At 32.1% G+C, this 16,450-nt stretch overlaps 1 protein-coding gene across 1 annotated transcript in view; it reads left to right on the forward strand.

Annotated features, from left to right (window-relative positions):
• Window positions 1–16,450, forward strand: part of LOC126733644 (cyclin-T) — a 64,478-nt gene that overhangs the window by 13,353 nt on the left and 34,675 nt on the right. The window contains exons 3-6 of the mRNA XM_050437040.1: window positions 9,748–9,915; window positions 10,042–10,279; window positions 12,838–12,892; window positions 12,968–13,914. Of these exons, the coding sequence (XP_050292997.1) occupies window positions 9,748–9,915; window positions 10,042–10,279; window positions 12,838–12,892; window positions 12,968–13,914 (1,408 nt within the window). The remainder of the gene's footprint in view (window positions 1–9,747; window positions 9,916–10,041; window positions 10,280–12,837; window positions 12,893–12,967; window positions 13,915–16,450) is intronic.

A 16,450-nucleotide genomic window follows, 5' to 3' on the forward strand; every position in this document is an offset into this window, starting at 1 on the left:
AAGCAAATAATGATCCGATCTTTAAATTAGGAGAAAAAATATGGGTATGAACTATCGTCCTATCTTCATATTTTGACTTCATATTTTTTCTAAGACCGAGATCTACATTTATAACGACCTTTTTCAGACAAGTTTAACATATTATCCTGCCAAATTAGCATAGATTTTTCGAGTATATATTTACCAATTTAGACTCAAAAACCATCTTCAGTTACCAAACTAACATAATTTCTTCTTTATATTACAAATATCAACTGATGAGAATTTGATATGGATTTGTTTGCCGTGGCTTTAAGTGATTTTAAAAACTATTTGCGAATGTTGGACATTTGGTTGATAGAGCCATATTAATTATTATCATTTGTTTAAGTTACTGTCTCGGTTTTAAGCTAATGCAATTAAAAAGATAATCGTTTTTTTCTCATTTTAGGAGACTCTTAGCTCATACTGCTTTAACATTTTTTGGATGCATTCAATTATTATTTATGCATTATTATCAAAAAGGTGTATTATCACAGTATGGTTTAAGACTATTTGACCAATGATTTACATCAAAGCAAAACTAACTAAATTTTAAGAAAAAAGTTTTATGTACTATAACATATGTATTGTGTTTTACTGAATTTGCATCGGAAATGTTATAGTTCATACAATAACATGATCAGTTAAGTTAGATTGTTTTTAATAATTATTTTTTAGGCAAAACATAATAACATATTTTATAATATAATCAAATTGGTATGGTATCTATGCTATAATTCTATTTTTACTATTTTAATTAATTCGCACTTATTAAAACAGTTGCTTTCAATGTTAATCGCATATAATAATTAATTAGTTGCATATGTAATTAAAAAAAATATTTTGAATCGCTGCGCATAGCTGGTTATATTTGCAGTAAGTTTGCATCGATGTAAAAATTCATTCGCTAAGATTTAATCATCTTTAAGCAGGTATTTTCTTTCGAATTGATCTCAAAATAAAATAAGCCATTTTGTACATGCTGAAGTTGCGCCAATCGCGGCCAATTCAATTATACGTCCGAACACTTTTATTCCCCTCTGTATCGCAACTAATTCCTGCGTGCACTTATATGAATTGCTTACGAACAAATTGCAAGTGTCAAGCTGCCAGGATAGCTTGCATAAATTTCTGTAAATGTAGCTAATTTAATGAGAACACTTCAAATGCCCTTGGAAGTTGTGCCAATCGAGGCGAATTCAACGATATGGTCAAACTCTTTTCATCGCCTCTTCTATGGAAGAGCTTGTATATGCCTAAATTTGTTTTGAATTGGTTTCAGAAAATTTTTTAATAACAAATTTTTTCGATACAACCAATAATTTTCGAGTTGTTTAAATTTAAACAATTAAATTGTTTTGAAGTGGAGTGGCTTTAATATAGCGGGTTAGGAAGCACGGAAGACTTTTTTCTACAAATGAAAATTTAAAAAAGTCAAGATTAATTTATTTTAATGAGTTCACTCATCATTATCCGACTCTTATATTACATAGCTGCTAGTCATTACTCTTGACTTTTTTCATTTGTGGAGAAAAGTGCGATTTATTCAGAGAGATTACTTACATAGGGTATTTTAAAGAAAATTTTTCAACTGTTTTGCTTTGTTTTTGAGCTGTTTGATAGTTTTAAACAATATTTTAATAATTAATTTATGATAGTCAATTTAGTAAGAACATCAATCAATTGTCAGCACGCATGCTAGTATTAATTTCATCGACGTCTCATTTGGAAAAATGCTCAAGAACAAATTAAAACGGCTGAAGAAAAATTCTCTTAAATACCGTATGACAGTAATCTAAAAGATTGCAAGAGAAGTTAATGAAGATTTAAAAAAAATAAATATCTAGGCTACGAAAATCCTGCATTTCGGTACTTATATATTATATTAACAAAGACGATCTAATGTATGTAAGTCTATATGCAGTTTTTTTAATTTTAATAGAAAGTTTCTCATGTTATATGTTGTAAACTGTTGGTTTTTAAAGTTAATAAGTTTAGAAATTATGATAGCTTTTCGATTTTTGAAAATATTTATTTTTAGCAAACTACTTAAATTATACTAAAAAAACTGAGCATCAATTTTTACTTTTAATGTGTGCAAAAATGTAACCTTTGTAACTAAGATATTATGTTTCTCAATCTGTAGTTGACAAGCCCATTTTGATAGTTTTTTACGTGCTTTTGTACTCTCAAATTTTGTCCTGTCACTAACATTCACACTATATATATTTAATGTATGAACTTGAAAATTAAACAATGGTTGGTCAACGATTTTTTTTTATTTTTATTACATTCATTGATTGTTATAAATTAATTTACTCTATGTTTTAATTATTTTCATAAAAACGCGTATTGAATCATAAAAACTTTTTTTTTTACGACCGAAATTCATTCTTATGGTTGACTACATTATATTATTTTTTTATTACATTTTTTAGCTTTCAAAAATTAAAATTTGTGATTATTCTTAGATTGCCTTGTAGGTTAGTTATTGACGAGAAGTCAAACTTCTTTGACTTTTTAGTTATAAATATTTATAACTTTTCAATACTTTTGCTAAATATAATGGTTTGTATTAGTCTCTTAAACGTCATTTCTTTTATCAACTTTGTGTAGTTGAGGAAAAAATTAAAAGAAAAATTTCCAAAAGTACTAAAAAAAGATGCCATTAAAAAAAAATCGTAGCCATTTGATTTGCATTATCATTGTCGGAGTATTTATGCATTGTTGGAGTCGATCCTGAAACTTTTTCATAATTATTTGCAGCTTATCGACAGGTATTGCTGCAATCTCGTTACGCATATATTGTTTTAAGGGCTGGGATTGTCTTGGGTGAATCTGATGTAAACATTTTGTCTTTAGGTATCCTTACAAAAAAAGTACCAGACAGTTAAATCGGGGGAGTGAGGTGGTCAACTGACATCCCCGTTTACACATGATATCAGTTGATCGATACGCACTGGGAATTGAAGTTCATTCAGGCCATTCATTCATTGAAGTTCTTGCAATGTGGCTTGTTGCTCCGTCCTGTTGAAAAAGTGTGCTCTCAGTCACTAGATAGCGGCCAAGTTGTGCTGTAAGGAAGTTCTGACTCATTGCAACTTATCGCTCAGAATTGTCGGTAACGGTATTTTCAGCTTCACCATAAAAAAAATACACCATATTGTCACTTTTGATTTTAAAGTAGTGTTACGTAGAGCAAAGGAAGGTTTTCCCCGGTTCAGTATCTAAAGTTTTGTTTATTAACAAAACTGGAGAGGTGGAAGTGCGCCTCATCGCTCATCCATAAGTTGTTGGTTGTCATTTTCATCCAGTCTGCAAGTCAAGCATGCTTACACAAAATCGAATACGTTGTTGATAATCAAAGGGATTAAGAGAGTGCACGACCTGTATTTTGTAAGACTCCTTCTCGTTGCATCGTGGCGGATAGCTGATCTGCCTGGACTTTTTGACATGCTTGACGAACACGTTCGATCTTGTCAGGGGTTCGAGCTGTTTTTTCGTTCTAGCACCTTTTTTTAAACATTTACCCAAGTTTTAATTGCCTTTTCTGACGGCATTTGCTGATTGCGCAATATATTGAAACGCATTCGAAAGTCACGACGCGTTCGCACTAACCTCTCGTTAATTTGATAGTAGGCTTTAACTCCATAGCCTCGCTGCTTACCTACCAACGATGCATTATAACATTTATCACTAAATGGCATCCCATGCGGGTACTTTGGTGCCACCACTTTACCACGTCCTGCAAGCACAAGTTTTTCCGTCTGACTGACGGACCCTGTATAAATCAAGATCAAAAATAATTATGTCAAACTACAGACCCATCGGAATAAATAATCGGTTAACCCTTTTATTTAAGAAATATAAATTCTCCAAATAATTTTTTATCGCTTCCAAAAAAATACATCGACGGAGGACGCTTTGTATAAACTTACAACGTCTTATATAATGGTCTAGATAAAGATGAAAAAACAATCTGTGTTTTTATTGATTTAGCGAAAGCGTTTAAGCGTTTGATCCGGTCGATCAGGAAAACTTACTAAATATATTGTAAATTTAGGAATAAGAGACTTGTTTTAGACTTTTCTAAAAGTTATCTTGGCAAGCGCCAACAATGAGGAAAGATTAAGAACAACATCAGCAGTGAACAAACTGAGTATGGAGTTCCCCAGAGAACTGAAGATCGGTATTATTGATCATTTATATAAATAAATGTGCAATTAGATTCTGATATGACAGTGACAATAAAGTCAAGGTCAAAACTAAAATATTTAGGAGTGATTTTAGATCCACATTTAAAATGGAATGAACATATAAAATATATCTCAAATAGGGTTTAGGTTTATGATACGTAAATTCAAAAAAAAAAAAAAAAAAATCCATATCTGAGAACATTATAGGTACCTCTTACTTATACAACCCCGTGTTTCTGATGGTATTCTAGTGTGGGGTGCACTGATGCATTAGACATCCTTCCTAAACCCGTAGAAAATATACAGAAATGGATATTAAAAATAATAAATGGCAAGGCTACGATGCACCCTACAAATCTCATTTTCACAGAAAGTTGAATCCAAGATAATCGATAATATAAAAAATGTGATACATTAACACCTATTACTCATGATTATAACATTAGTCAAAATCCGCACCCTTCCTTTATTTTCTTTAAATCAGTCTGCACAAAGGACTTTCACCCAGCCTACAAACTAGTCTCTAGTCTATATCTTTATGTATTCTATGTATATCTTTATATAAATTCTTTATCTTTATGTATTCAAATCACAATTACCATTCTGGATTAACCAGGGTAGAAAAAAGATTTACCAAATTAAAAACAAATAATACACCAGATACGATATAGTATTTATTTGGAAGATAATTTATAAAAATTATTTGTTACACAAGTTTTTCTTCAAACCCGATTTTAAATATTCTTTCCCCTTCTTATAAAACGAGGCCTGAATTTGATCACTTCTAAGAAAGGAAAGTATATAATTATTAAGTGAGTGCATTAGGTTAATTTAGGTAAAACTAAATGAAAATTTTATCACAATACACTTTAGAATAAAAAATAATAAGTATATTTTTCTTTAGTTGGAAAAATTGAGGTGGTAACATAAAAACAATAGCAAAAACAGAAAACGTAAGTTTCCCTGGTGGTTAATAGGATGCATTATTATTTTTATAAAATGAATGTAATAATTATTTATATAATACTTATGCAAAATTAATTAGAAAAGAAACAGGAAACAATTATTGATTAGCTGATAAACAGAAAATAAAAAAATACTACGAGGGTGGATCAAATATTAACCGACCTTTAGTCACTGTAATTTATGTATGTCATTGATCGAAATGCCATCTCGTGGAGTGTTGGCTGGAAGCCTAAGGAAATTTTCTGCAATACCGACTGTTGTTACGTCTCAGTAATTTAGTCACCTTTGCGATGAGTGAACAGAAAGTTCATCGTCCATCCATAATGCGTTGCTTGTTGCGCAACGCATTATTATTTCTTTCTTCTAGTTTCTTGCGAAAGAAAATGTCGGCCCATCGAAATTTGGAATAGATTGAACTCTCAGTTTGGGGAATCGACTCTCTCAAAAACTCAATTGAAAGTGTGGTACAAAAAATTTCGGGAAGGCCGTGTCAACAGCTCCCACCCACGACGCCCCCGGACAAGCATCACAAATTTGAACGTAGCCGCGGTCAAGAAGTTTATTTTGAAAAACCGCCGTACTAGAGTGCGGGAAATCTGTCAATCTGGAAATCTTGAAAAAGTGCGAGTCTTTCCGATCAAAGAGACGTGGTTGCAGTGTAAAAAACGTTCTCCTACTCCAAGATAACGCCAGACCGCACACTGCCAAAATAACACAACAAAAAATACTTAAATTGGGGTGGACTACTTTGGAACAACCTCTCTACAGTCCGGACCTCTCTTCCTGTGATTTGTACTTGTTCGGGCCTCTGAAAAAAGAGCTTGGAGGGCAGCGATTCAGCAGCAACCAGCAGGTCGAAAGCTTCGTGTGTTAATGGCTAGAGAGCCGACCTCGTTCATTCTACGAAACGGGTATGAAAAAACTTCCAATTCGATGGGAAAAAATGTATAAATGTATTCCAAAGGGAGGGACTATGTAGGAAAATAATGTAAATTCTTTTTTGTTGACAACTTTTTGCAATAAATTAAAAAACAGGTCGGTTAATATTTGTTTCACTTTCGTATAATCAAATTTATGAATTTTAAAACTATTTCATATATTTAGTATTTTTTACACATATTTTGAAATTTGAACCATAATCATAGCGGAAAAATACAATTTTAAATTATGGTTTTTTTAAATTTGTCTTCGAAACGTTTTGAAGATCGCGATATCTTATATACAGGATTTTTTATAATAGTGCCGCAAAATTCAGGGACGTGTCCCTCAGGAAATCAATCAAAGAGGGTCCTATGAACATTAGTCCTTAAACGATTTTGACGTACAGGGTCGTGCAGTAATAAGAAAAAACAATTTTTTCGATAAATTTGATTTTTCTGTAAATATTTTGCTGAAAATTGGAACCCAGTTTTTATGCATGCGGAGCAGTTATACAAAAAACGATACAAAATTAAGATTTTTCGATTCGCCATTGGTGTTCATGTGGTTGTTGAATTCTGTGTTATTGGAAAAGAAAACTATTTTAATATGTTCTAAAATAATTTTGAATTCTTTATTTTTTATGCCATATCGTGCCTCTTCATATTTTTTTCGGTGAATGCACGATTTCCGCATAGAAATCTCACGAATCCACTTATATCTGGTTGTGTTAACATTCATGCCATTATTTATTGCAATTTAATGCCATTATTATTAATATATTTTTTTGTATTTTTCACTAAAGTGGAAATATATTATTATATATATTTATATTATATTATATTTACTATATATATTATTATGAAATAAAAATATTAAATATTTTAAATATAGAAAGTATCAAATTTATCGCTGTTATACCAATAGTTTAGAAATGTTTCGTTTCATTTTATCGAAGAAACACGTTTCTTAATTTATCTACATGACAAATGACCGTCATTTATATGTAATTTTCGTCAATTTTAGCTATTTACTGTCATTTTCATTGTTGTACCCTTTATTCCTAAATAAATACAATTTTCCAACAAAAACAAAAATAAATAAAACCCTTAAGAATAATTTTTGATTGTGATTTATGTGTGTTAGTTTGGATGCTCTGTTAATTCACACCGATTTCGGTGTGAGTTTTTTAGTGTGAATAATACCATATTAATTAAAATTTCTTTTTGTTGTTGCTGCACTAGCAGGCATTGTAAGCATAGCTTCTGCTACATATCGGAGTGGCGTTTCTCTATCTATTCCCTTCCAGTATGGGTAAAATATTCGGGATTTTCTCATAATCTCGCACAAACTGCAAAGCCCAAATATAATTCATTTTATAATTTTATAATATTTTATATTAATTAAAATATAATATAATTAATACATGAAACAACAAAAATTATTTTTTTATAAAATTGTTCAAGAAAAAAATGAAATTAAAAAATATTCAAGAAATCACTTTTTGCGTAACGCTAGCAAACTGGCAAACGAACTGATGACTGAAATATATGTACATTCCATTCACTGGTTGAGAGAAAGAGAAAAAGAAAATATGCGCGCGCATGGTTCTCTTTTTTTAACTCTACCGTAACTCTATCTCCACTATCTCATTTCCACATCTCCTTTTCAAGTACCGTTCGCCTCTTTCGCACTTTTCGTAACGCATTTGCCAGTTTACTCCCCAACTCAAGCGTGCTTATTTCGAAGTTTTATTTAAAAAATGTATTTTATTAAAAGCTCAAAATGTCTAATGCCCGCTAATATCGCTACATTCGGGAGTAATTCGATCCTTTAAATCATTAATACTTTCAGGTGGAGTTTTATAAACGGCTTTTTAAATGCTCCCATAGAAAAAAATCTAGTGGTGATAAGTCTGGCAACCGTGCGTTCAATTGCACCACGCCTGGCAATCCCTGGAAACTGTTCATTAAGCCACTCTCAAGGTGTCAAAGCGTAGTCTCCCCTGCACTACGTTTTGACATGCGCTCCATCTTGTTGGAAATACAAATTATGTTCGTTTAATATCCATACCATTTTCATCCTCTTGGTTTTCCAAAGATTGAACGATGGAAGGATATATTGCGTTTTTCGAGGAGGTCTAAATATATTTGTTCAGTTAGATTTTCTTAAAAAAAAAATTCCCTGATGATTTTGTTACCATAAATTCTGTCCATACATTAATTTTCAGGTTATTAACTTTGATCCTCTCAAAAAAGGTGTGGATTTTCATCACCCCAGTCTCTACAGTTATTCCAGTTTACCTTACTGTTTATTACCATACATTTTTACTGGTAAATCACTTCAAATTGCATATTTTTTTTTGTAACAAACCAGTGTGACACTACGAGGCAACCATCTGATCAACATTTAAGTTACTATTCGCTTTTACGTCAACCGATTTCATTTTCTTTGGCACTGTTGAATAGACTTTAATCCTGCTTACAATGTTGGGGGTTCCCATTTGACATATAACAGTGAGGTTAGCTGGAGGTGAGGAGATTATTAAACGTCTCCCTGTATATCTAAATTGGCGATTTTTTTTTGGTTAAAGAAGTTATTAAGGGTGGTTCATTTTGAAATTAGTGCACTGTATATGATATCATATATGCAGCTGGTATTTCACTGATATTAACTCCGTAGATAATATCCATTTCTTTAATGACTAATAATATTTAAAAGTAGATTTTAACTTAACTATTCATCAGTATTATCATATCAGTCATTAGCAAGTTTAAGGTATGAGCTGCACAGCCATAATATAAAAATTTAGTGGGATATTTGTAGTTGTGTAGGATATCCCATGATTTCTTCATGTTTGCAACATCTGAGCAAAAATCAACTATTTTGTTGATACAAACTTGTTTGAATACAATTTCAATTTGGTCCGCCTTATACTTTTCAGTATTTTCTGCCGTAGACAAAGATTTATAGAAAACAGGTTGGGGTGTTATAATGAAATTAACCATGCTCTCGTTTCTTAAGTTTGACCATCCGTCACATTGAATTCCAAGAACTTTGGTATTTGTTAAGTGACCTGTTACTGTATGATGCATATTATCAAGAAGCTACCTATTTGATACTGTAACTTCATGATAACACAAAATGGGATAGACGAACTAACGACGGTTTAATTCTTTTGAAAAGTTGTAATATTGATCAAATTTCACTTTCACCAACTAGAGGATCTTGAAATATTTACTGTCGCCGGTGTTTTTTACATTCTGATGAGTGGTGAGCCACCTCCTTCTTGCAAAACTTAACATGTCAAACACTGTAATTTTGTCCAGGTTTAACTAAACGACTTTTATCTTCTATATTTATAACCGGCACAATACTATAAAAAACACACGAAAACGACAAAAAAACACGAAACTTTGCCAATACAGGGAAATAACAGACTCACACAATTACACGTAATTTGTTTGCCTGTTCGACGCCCACTGAATTAAGTCTGTTAAACTGTGTAGGAAACTGTCACATATTTTAATGATGGTCACAAATTTTAGTTGAGAAATAATTTTTTATATCAACCTTGCAGATTATTTACATTATTTTTTGACTAAACTAAGTTATTCATAGCATCTTACTATTTCTCTTTTTGTAGGTATATAGCCCAATCACAAGATCTGGTATTCAATGAGAACGTGTTACTTCAAACTTTGGGATTTACTGTAGCTATAGATCATCCACACACTTATGTTGTGAAATGTTGCCATTTAGTGAGAGCCAGTAAGGATTTGGCTCAAACGTCTTATTTTATGGCAAGCAACAGGTAATTAAGGGCTTAGAAATATCACAAGTCTGTGATAAAATGTGATAAAGTGCGAAAAAAACCTTATTCACCTTTTTAATTAAATTCGGGGTCTATATAGTATCAAAATCTAATGATTTCTTGCAGTTTACACCTGACGACAATGTGCATCCAATACAAGCCAACAGTTGTTGCGTGCTTTTGCATATTGCTGGCATGCAAATGGTCTAACTGGGAAATTCCATTGTCCACAGAAAAGAAAGAATGGTTTACTTACGTGGACCAGACTGTAACGGCCGAGCTGTTGCAGCAGTTGACTAGTGAGTTTTTGGAAATTTTCGAGAATTGCCCATCAAGACTTAAAGAGAAAATTATGGCTAAACAGGCAAGTTAAAATGTCATTTTATTATTTAGTAACATAATTAGCGCATATGTTTTGAGAAAAGTTAGGGATATAGTATATATGCTTTAGTGTATATAATAAGTGTAATAAGACTTCATAATTTTAGTCTCTAAGATTTGTTACAATTTAATTTGATGCCACAATAGATTATCAGTTCTATATAATTAGAGTTGCCTCCAACAATAAATAATTTATTTTGTGGATTCCTTTTTCAACAAAGGTGTCGCTGGCGGCGCCTTCTCGCCGCCATTAAACATATATGCAACTGTATTATTTTTGACCCAGGCAAATATTATTTTTTATATTGCCGTACGTTGGACGTACGTCAGAATAAGTCTGATTCCTGTGAATTAACTATTTGCCTTTCTCCTTTGCTTACAACCTCTTTGAAGTTTACCGTGCTTACTGTTAAATTTGTGTCATAAGTATAATATGTAATATTTTCTGTATTGTATATACCCTGTGCTATACCCAATTTATTAAGTAATATCTTAGACATATATGTGCATCTATTCCTCTCTATTTTTACAGTTTGTTTTCTGTTAGTTATATAATTATAAAACATCTTTAAAGCATTTCCTCTTTTACCATGCAGTTTAGGCTTTCTCATAAGTAACTCCCCATTGATGTAGTCATAAGCTTTTGACAGATCCGAGCAGAAGCCTAGTATCGAATTATTCTTTTCTATATGTTCTTAAATAGATTATGTGAATTGAAAAAAGCTGTCTGAGTGGACTTATTTAAGGTCTAGCCATGCCTGGTGTGGGTTGGCTAAATTGCACTGATTTCAAAAATATAACAGTCTTTTGGACATGCAAGTTGCAAAGATTTTTAAGGAATTTGGTAGTAGGCTTATTGGACTGCAGTTTTCAAGTAAATTTGGATCGCTTATTTTATAAAGGGCCTTAATGATTTTCTATTAGCTATTTTTAATTGATCTGAAAAAATGCCATGCTTATAAGTGTTGTTTATCAGAAAACCCAATATATCACAAATTTCTGGAATTATTGCCTCAGTGAAACATGCTTTATTGCATTTATTTTGCAACTAAATGTTTTGGTCCTCTTAATAATATATGATAATTGTATTTATTTGCAAGTTGGATGGGTTTTCGTTTGAAACAAAAATTAATATTTTTAGGCATTTTTACAGTAATTTCATTACAGATTGTCCACATTTTTTTTATTTTATTATCGGACATTTCCATTTTTTCATCATAATATATATCATGCTGCCCGGAACAAACTGTCATATTCTTTTCTCACATTTCTGTATTGGTTTTTGTAAATAATATTATGGTGACACTGTTTAATAATCTCATATACCTCCAACCAATCTTGTTCTTTTAGAACTTTAAAAAATGTTCAGTTTGTTTTCAAGTGAAAATATTTGTTTATATAAGAAAGTAAATTTATTCTGGGTCGCTTGCTTACTATTTACAATTTTTTTCTGGGCAGCATGATCGGAAATAAACGCCCGTAAAACTAAACTATTTACATATTCAAAATTTGTAAAGATGTTACTGAGACAGCTGGAAGTGATTCTAGTGTTTGTAAAGATAGTCTGTTCTAGATCAAAAGAAGTTAAAAGTGACAAAAGGTCGTTCCTTTTTGATTATATTTCACAAACTCAATATTAAATCACCAGTTATCAATATTTTGCCTTTGTCAATAATGTTACCTAAGACTATGTTTGTCTGTTGGAGGTGTATATATAGCAGTAATTAATAAAACAATGTCATTTGCCTTACATACTACACCAGCACATTCATATTTTTTACAAGAGAATTTATTTATCTTATTGCTAGGGTCATACTATATGCTTTTATGTATGCTCAGATGATCTGAAGTTGTAGGTTCACAGAAAGGATGTTTGCGTTAAATTATAGTCGGATCTGGACCACTTGGTTCAATGATGTTAAAAAAATGTTGTGATGCTGTATGTGTCATTTGATCTTTTTTAGTGATGACAGACTCGCTATTGAGCATGTCTACAATAGAAATAAATGTCTTTTGTTTAGTGTGTCCCAAATTCGCGGCTTGGTGGTCAGTTGTCAAACGTAACTCATAATATATCCTCCATTATCACAAAGTCTCTTCAAATCTTGTGTTTTAATTAGCGGTGTACAAGAGATTTCCTTATGGTTAAATCTTATCTAAGTTTTCAAATTATTGTTTTGCCTTTCTTGTGCGCCCACACTGATTATTGTTCATATGTTTGGAAAACATCGAAAGAATGCAGCTTAAGTTTTCCGATATATTTCGTTTAGGCAACGTTAGGGTGTAGATAATATTAATTATCGTTAGGTAGAGGAATCTCTTAATATTACAAGTCCTCCAGATCCGTCTTACACAGAAGGATCTAGACATGTTTTATAATTTATTGTACTCGTTTAAAGTTTCGAGTTGATAGGAAAAATTAATATAACCTATTAATTATATCACCACTCTTTTTAGGTTTTATCCCTTGAATTTAATTTTAATTCTAAGGTTTATAATAGGATTGATTCGTGGATAAATAAATAAATAAATTCATTTTAGGAGCAGGAAAAGAGACCTGAAGGTTCCACTCCGCAACGCTCTCTGGAATATAAAGGTAGTAATAATTTGTGTATATTTAATTTTATGGTTTTTGAAATATGATCCCCTTTTAAACGAGCTATTGTTCTAGGTGAGGACCCACATAAACATCGGACAACGCGACCTCCTGAAGCACCATCTTCCGGCAGCAGTCATCGCAGCCAAGAACAGAGAGATAGAGAGTATAAAGAGCGTAAGGAAAAAGAAAGAATGGCGCACATGAGCGGCATCACTTTGCCGAATCACCACCATCATCGCCCCAGCGGTACCGCAGATCCGAAGATGAAGCCGCACAGTAGGCCTAGCGGCGGGGGTAATCCTCCTTACCCTCCTCCGAGGGATATTTTAAGGGAAACAAAGGATTCTCCTTTCGGCATACCCGGATTACATAAGGATCCTTATGCGGCAGCCCGTGTTAGTGATAGTAAAGTTAAAAATGAAATTAAGACTGAACCGATGAACAGTTTAACAAATTATAGAGTTGATCCTAGCAGGACTAGGGTTGATCCTCCTAAACCTTCTTCTTCCTCTTCTTCATCGTCCTCCTCCTCTACTTCGAAACAACAAGATATGTTGCGTAGATACGAGGAACAACAGAAACAACAGCAACAACAAAAGCAACCCTCTTTTAAGCCATCTACCTCGCAAAAAGTTAGCAGTAGTTTAGTAGATAACAAACAACAGTCCGTCCCAACTACAAAACCCACAGTCAATCATATCCCTCAATACAACAATAGTAAACAACTAACGAATGGCAATACCAACGGGTCTTATAATAATGGTAAGCCAGAAATGAAAAGTGAGCCGGTTAAAGAAGAAATTCCCACTCCGGCGGTAATCAAGCGCCCCAGTTTGTTTTCGCCGGAACCGGAACCTGCCGCAGTGGAGGTTAAGAATGAACCGGTACTGACGAAAGAGCCCTCTTTGACCAGTTTGACCATCTTGTCACCGATTAATTCGCCGCCTAGTGTTAGAAATCGGAACTACTCGAGCAGTTCAGAGCCGGAACTGAGACCTACTATGAAGAAAATCGATCAGGTAATATTTATTTGATAATATTTAATTTTTATTTTTATTTTTTTTTTAATTTTAGTTATTAACATGTTATTGATTTAGAACTTAGATAAATCCATAAAGGTCGTTAGATTAGCTAAATTACAAGTATTTAAATATCACTCTTGATTAGGTAAACCCAAATACATATTATCTCACTAAATACACTCCAACATAAACAAAGCAAATCATATTGAAATATACATGGGAGCTTATCATAAACTGCATGGACTATCTATAATAGTAATAAACTACTATAAGTAGAGCAACATTTTTATAAAATATGAAATAAACATATTTAATACCATATTCAGGAATTCAGACATAAGATTTGGTACTAAACAGATACCATCATCAGAATGTTTGCTGATAATTTTTTTCATTTTGAAGTAATTCATATACAGAGTTTTCCATAAATAATGGTAAATAATTTAACAACAGATAATAATTTAACAACAGATGAACTTTGAAAGAAAATGAGGTTAAGTTAAATTTTTTTAATCCGAAAATCAAAGGCAACAAGGATACAGGGAACATAATGTAATTTAAATCTTAAAATTTCCTTTTTTTTAATTATGTAATAGAGGGCACCACCAGCGTTTGATTTTCTTTGTTAAACTCGGTAACTTTTTTAGGCTTAACATTATTTAATTTTATTTTCTTTGGAAGGAATTTTAAAAAGTGACAGAAAAAGAAAAACCATAGTGTGATGAATAGAATTACCAAGAGATGAATCTGCAAAGATTATTTCATTAGTGCAAGATTTATTCATTAGTGCTTGTCAAGTTAAATAACAGTTGGGACATGTTTCAATATCAGTAAGCACTATAAAACGAAGACTTAAGGAAGCTGGTTTATATGGTAGAAAGTCAGCAAACAACCCTTCATCTCAATGAAGAACAGAGAGACTAAATTCGTTCCTTCATTCATTCGATTTGCCAAAGAACAATCTTAACTGGTTTTACGAAAAATGAAAAACATTAGTGTTTTCAGATGAAAGTCGTTTTAAACCGTTTAGATCAGATGGAATTTTCTGGACTATTGAACCTATAAAAAATATAAACAATATTGCACAAAGTTTGATAATTTTCTTTATATTTTTTATGGATTTATTATTACGATTAGGTCATATATTATTTTGTCGTGATTTTGATAAATAAAAAGAATGTAATACGACTATAATGATAGATAAATTTGCGTTTGATGGTGGAACAAGAGTATTGGTGTATGCAGTGGGTGGTGGGATGGATATTTGGGATTAAATGATGAAAATGAATGATTCGAGTTTTCACATGCAAATGGGCAGAGAACATTTACAAAAGATTATTTGTGCAAAGCGCATCCTAATGTTTGAATCCTAAAAAATAATGAGATTTGATTAACTTGTTGTTACTATGAAATTAGAATTATTTAACTACCTTCGATTTTCACCAAGGGACCCATATCAAAGCCTCCAAAGTAATCCAAAACCATTATACCACCACCGTGTTTTATTGTAGGTTGCATTTTGGGTTAAATCTTTAATTTACTCGTTTTATAACTCAGAAACAACCATCTGATCTAAACAGTTTAAAACAATTTTGTCATCTGAAAGCAGTACTGTTTTTCTTTTTTTGTAATACTAGTAAAATGCTGTTTGGCAAATCGATGTGTGATTTCTCTGTTCTTCCTTGTGATAAAGGGTTTTTTCACTGACTTTTTGTCATATAAACAGGCTTCCTGAAGTCTTCGTTTTAGAGTGCTTATTGATATTGACCTGTCCTAACTGTTGTTTAACTTGAGAAACACTAATGAATGGATCTTGTACATCCACTCTCTTGATTTTGCTAAACCATCACACTATCAGGTTTTTGTTTCTCTGCCACTTTGGAACTCCTTCCAAGGTTCCCCTTCTGTTAATATTGGAAATGGTTCTGGATATTACTGATTTACTGAAATTTAGATCTTTGGCTATTTGAAATTGCTTTTTACCATTTTTTAGTTTCTCCGAAAATTTTTCTTGTATTTGCACAGGCAAATACATATATGAATTACTTCAAAATCGGCAAAGTATGTGGTCTCGCGGGATTAACAAAAACATTCCGATGATGGTTTCTCTTTATTTCCAAATCTTATTTGCCTAAATTCTTAAATATTATAGTATTAAATCTGTTTATTTTTTTTTTTAAAGTTGCTCTTCATAATGGATGATAATAAAATTTGGCTGTACTAGTAGTACAAGCTGATTAAGGAAAAGTAAAAAATTTACTTTGAATACCCGATCCGATCATGAAACTCTATTTTAAAATTTGATAGTATTTCTGGAGTTATTTGGGTATTATCTCCTGTGAATTCGCAAGATAGCTGTAAATTATTTGAGTAAATAGATCGTCCAATAACTTTACCCGTACAACGTTGGTACGATCGTACATTCTAACCAGTACTCAAATTTAGGTCGAACTCTAATTAGTTAAGAAGGAAGCAGGAGAAATCGTAATGTTCTATTTTTTGTGACTTTATTGCAAGTTATAAACATTAATTT

This window comes from Anthonomus grandis, chromosome 2 (genome assembly GCF_022605725.1).
Source record: "Anthonomus grandis grandis chromosome 2, icAntGran1.3, whole genome shotgun sequence".
NCBI lineage: Eukaryota > Metazoa > Arthropoda > Insecta > Coleoptera > Curculionidae > Anthonomus > Anthonomus grandis.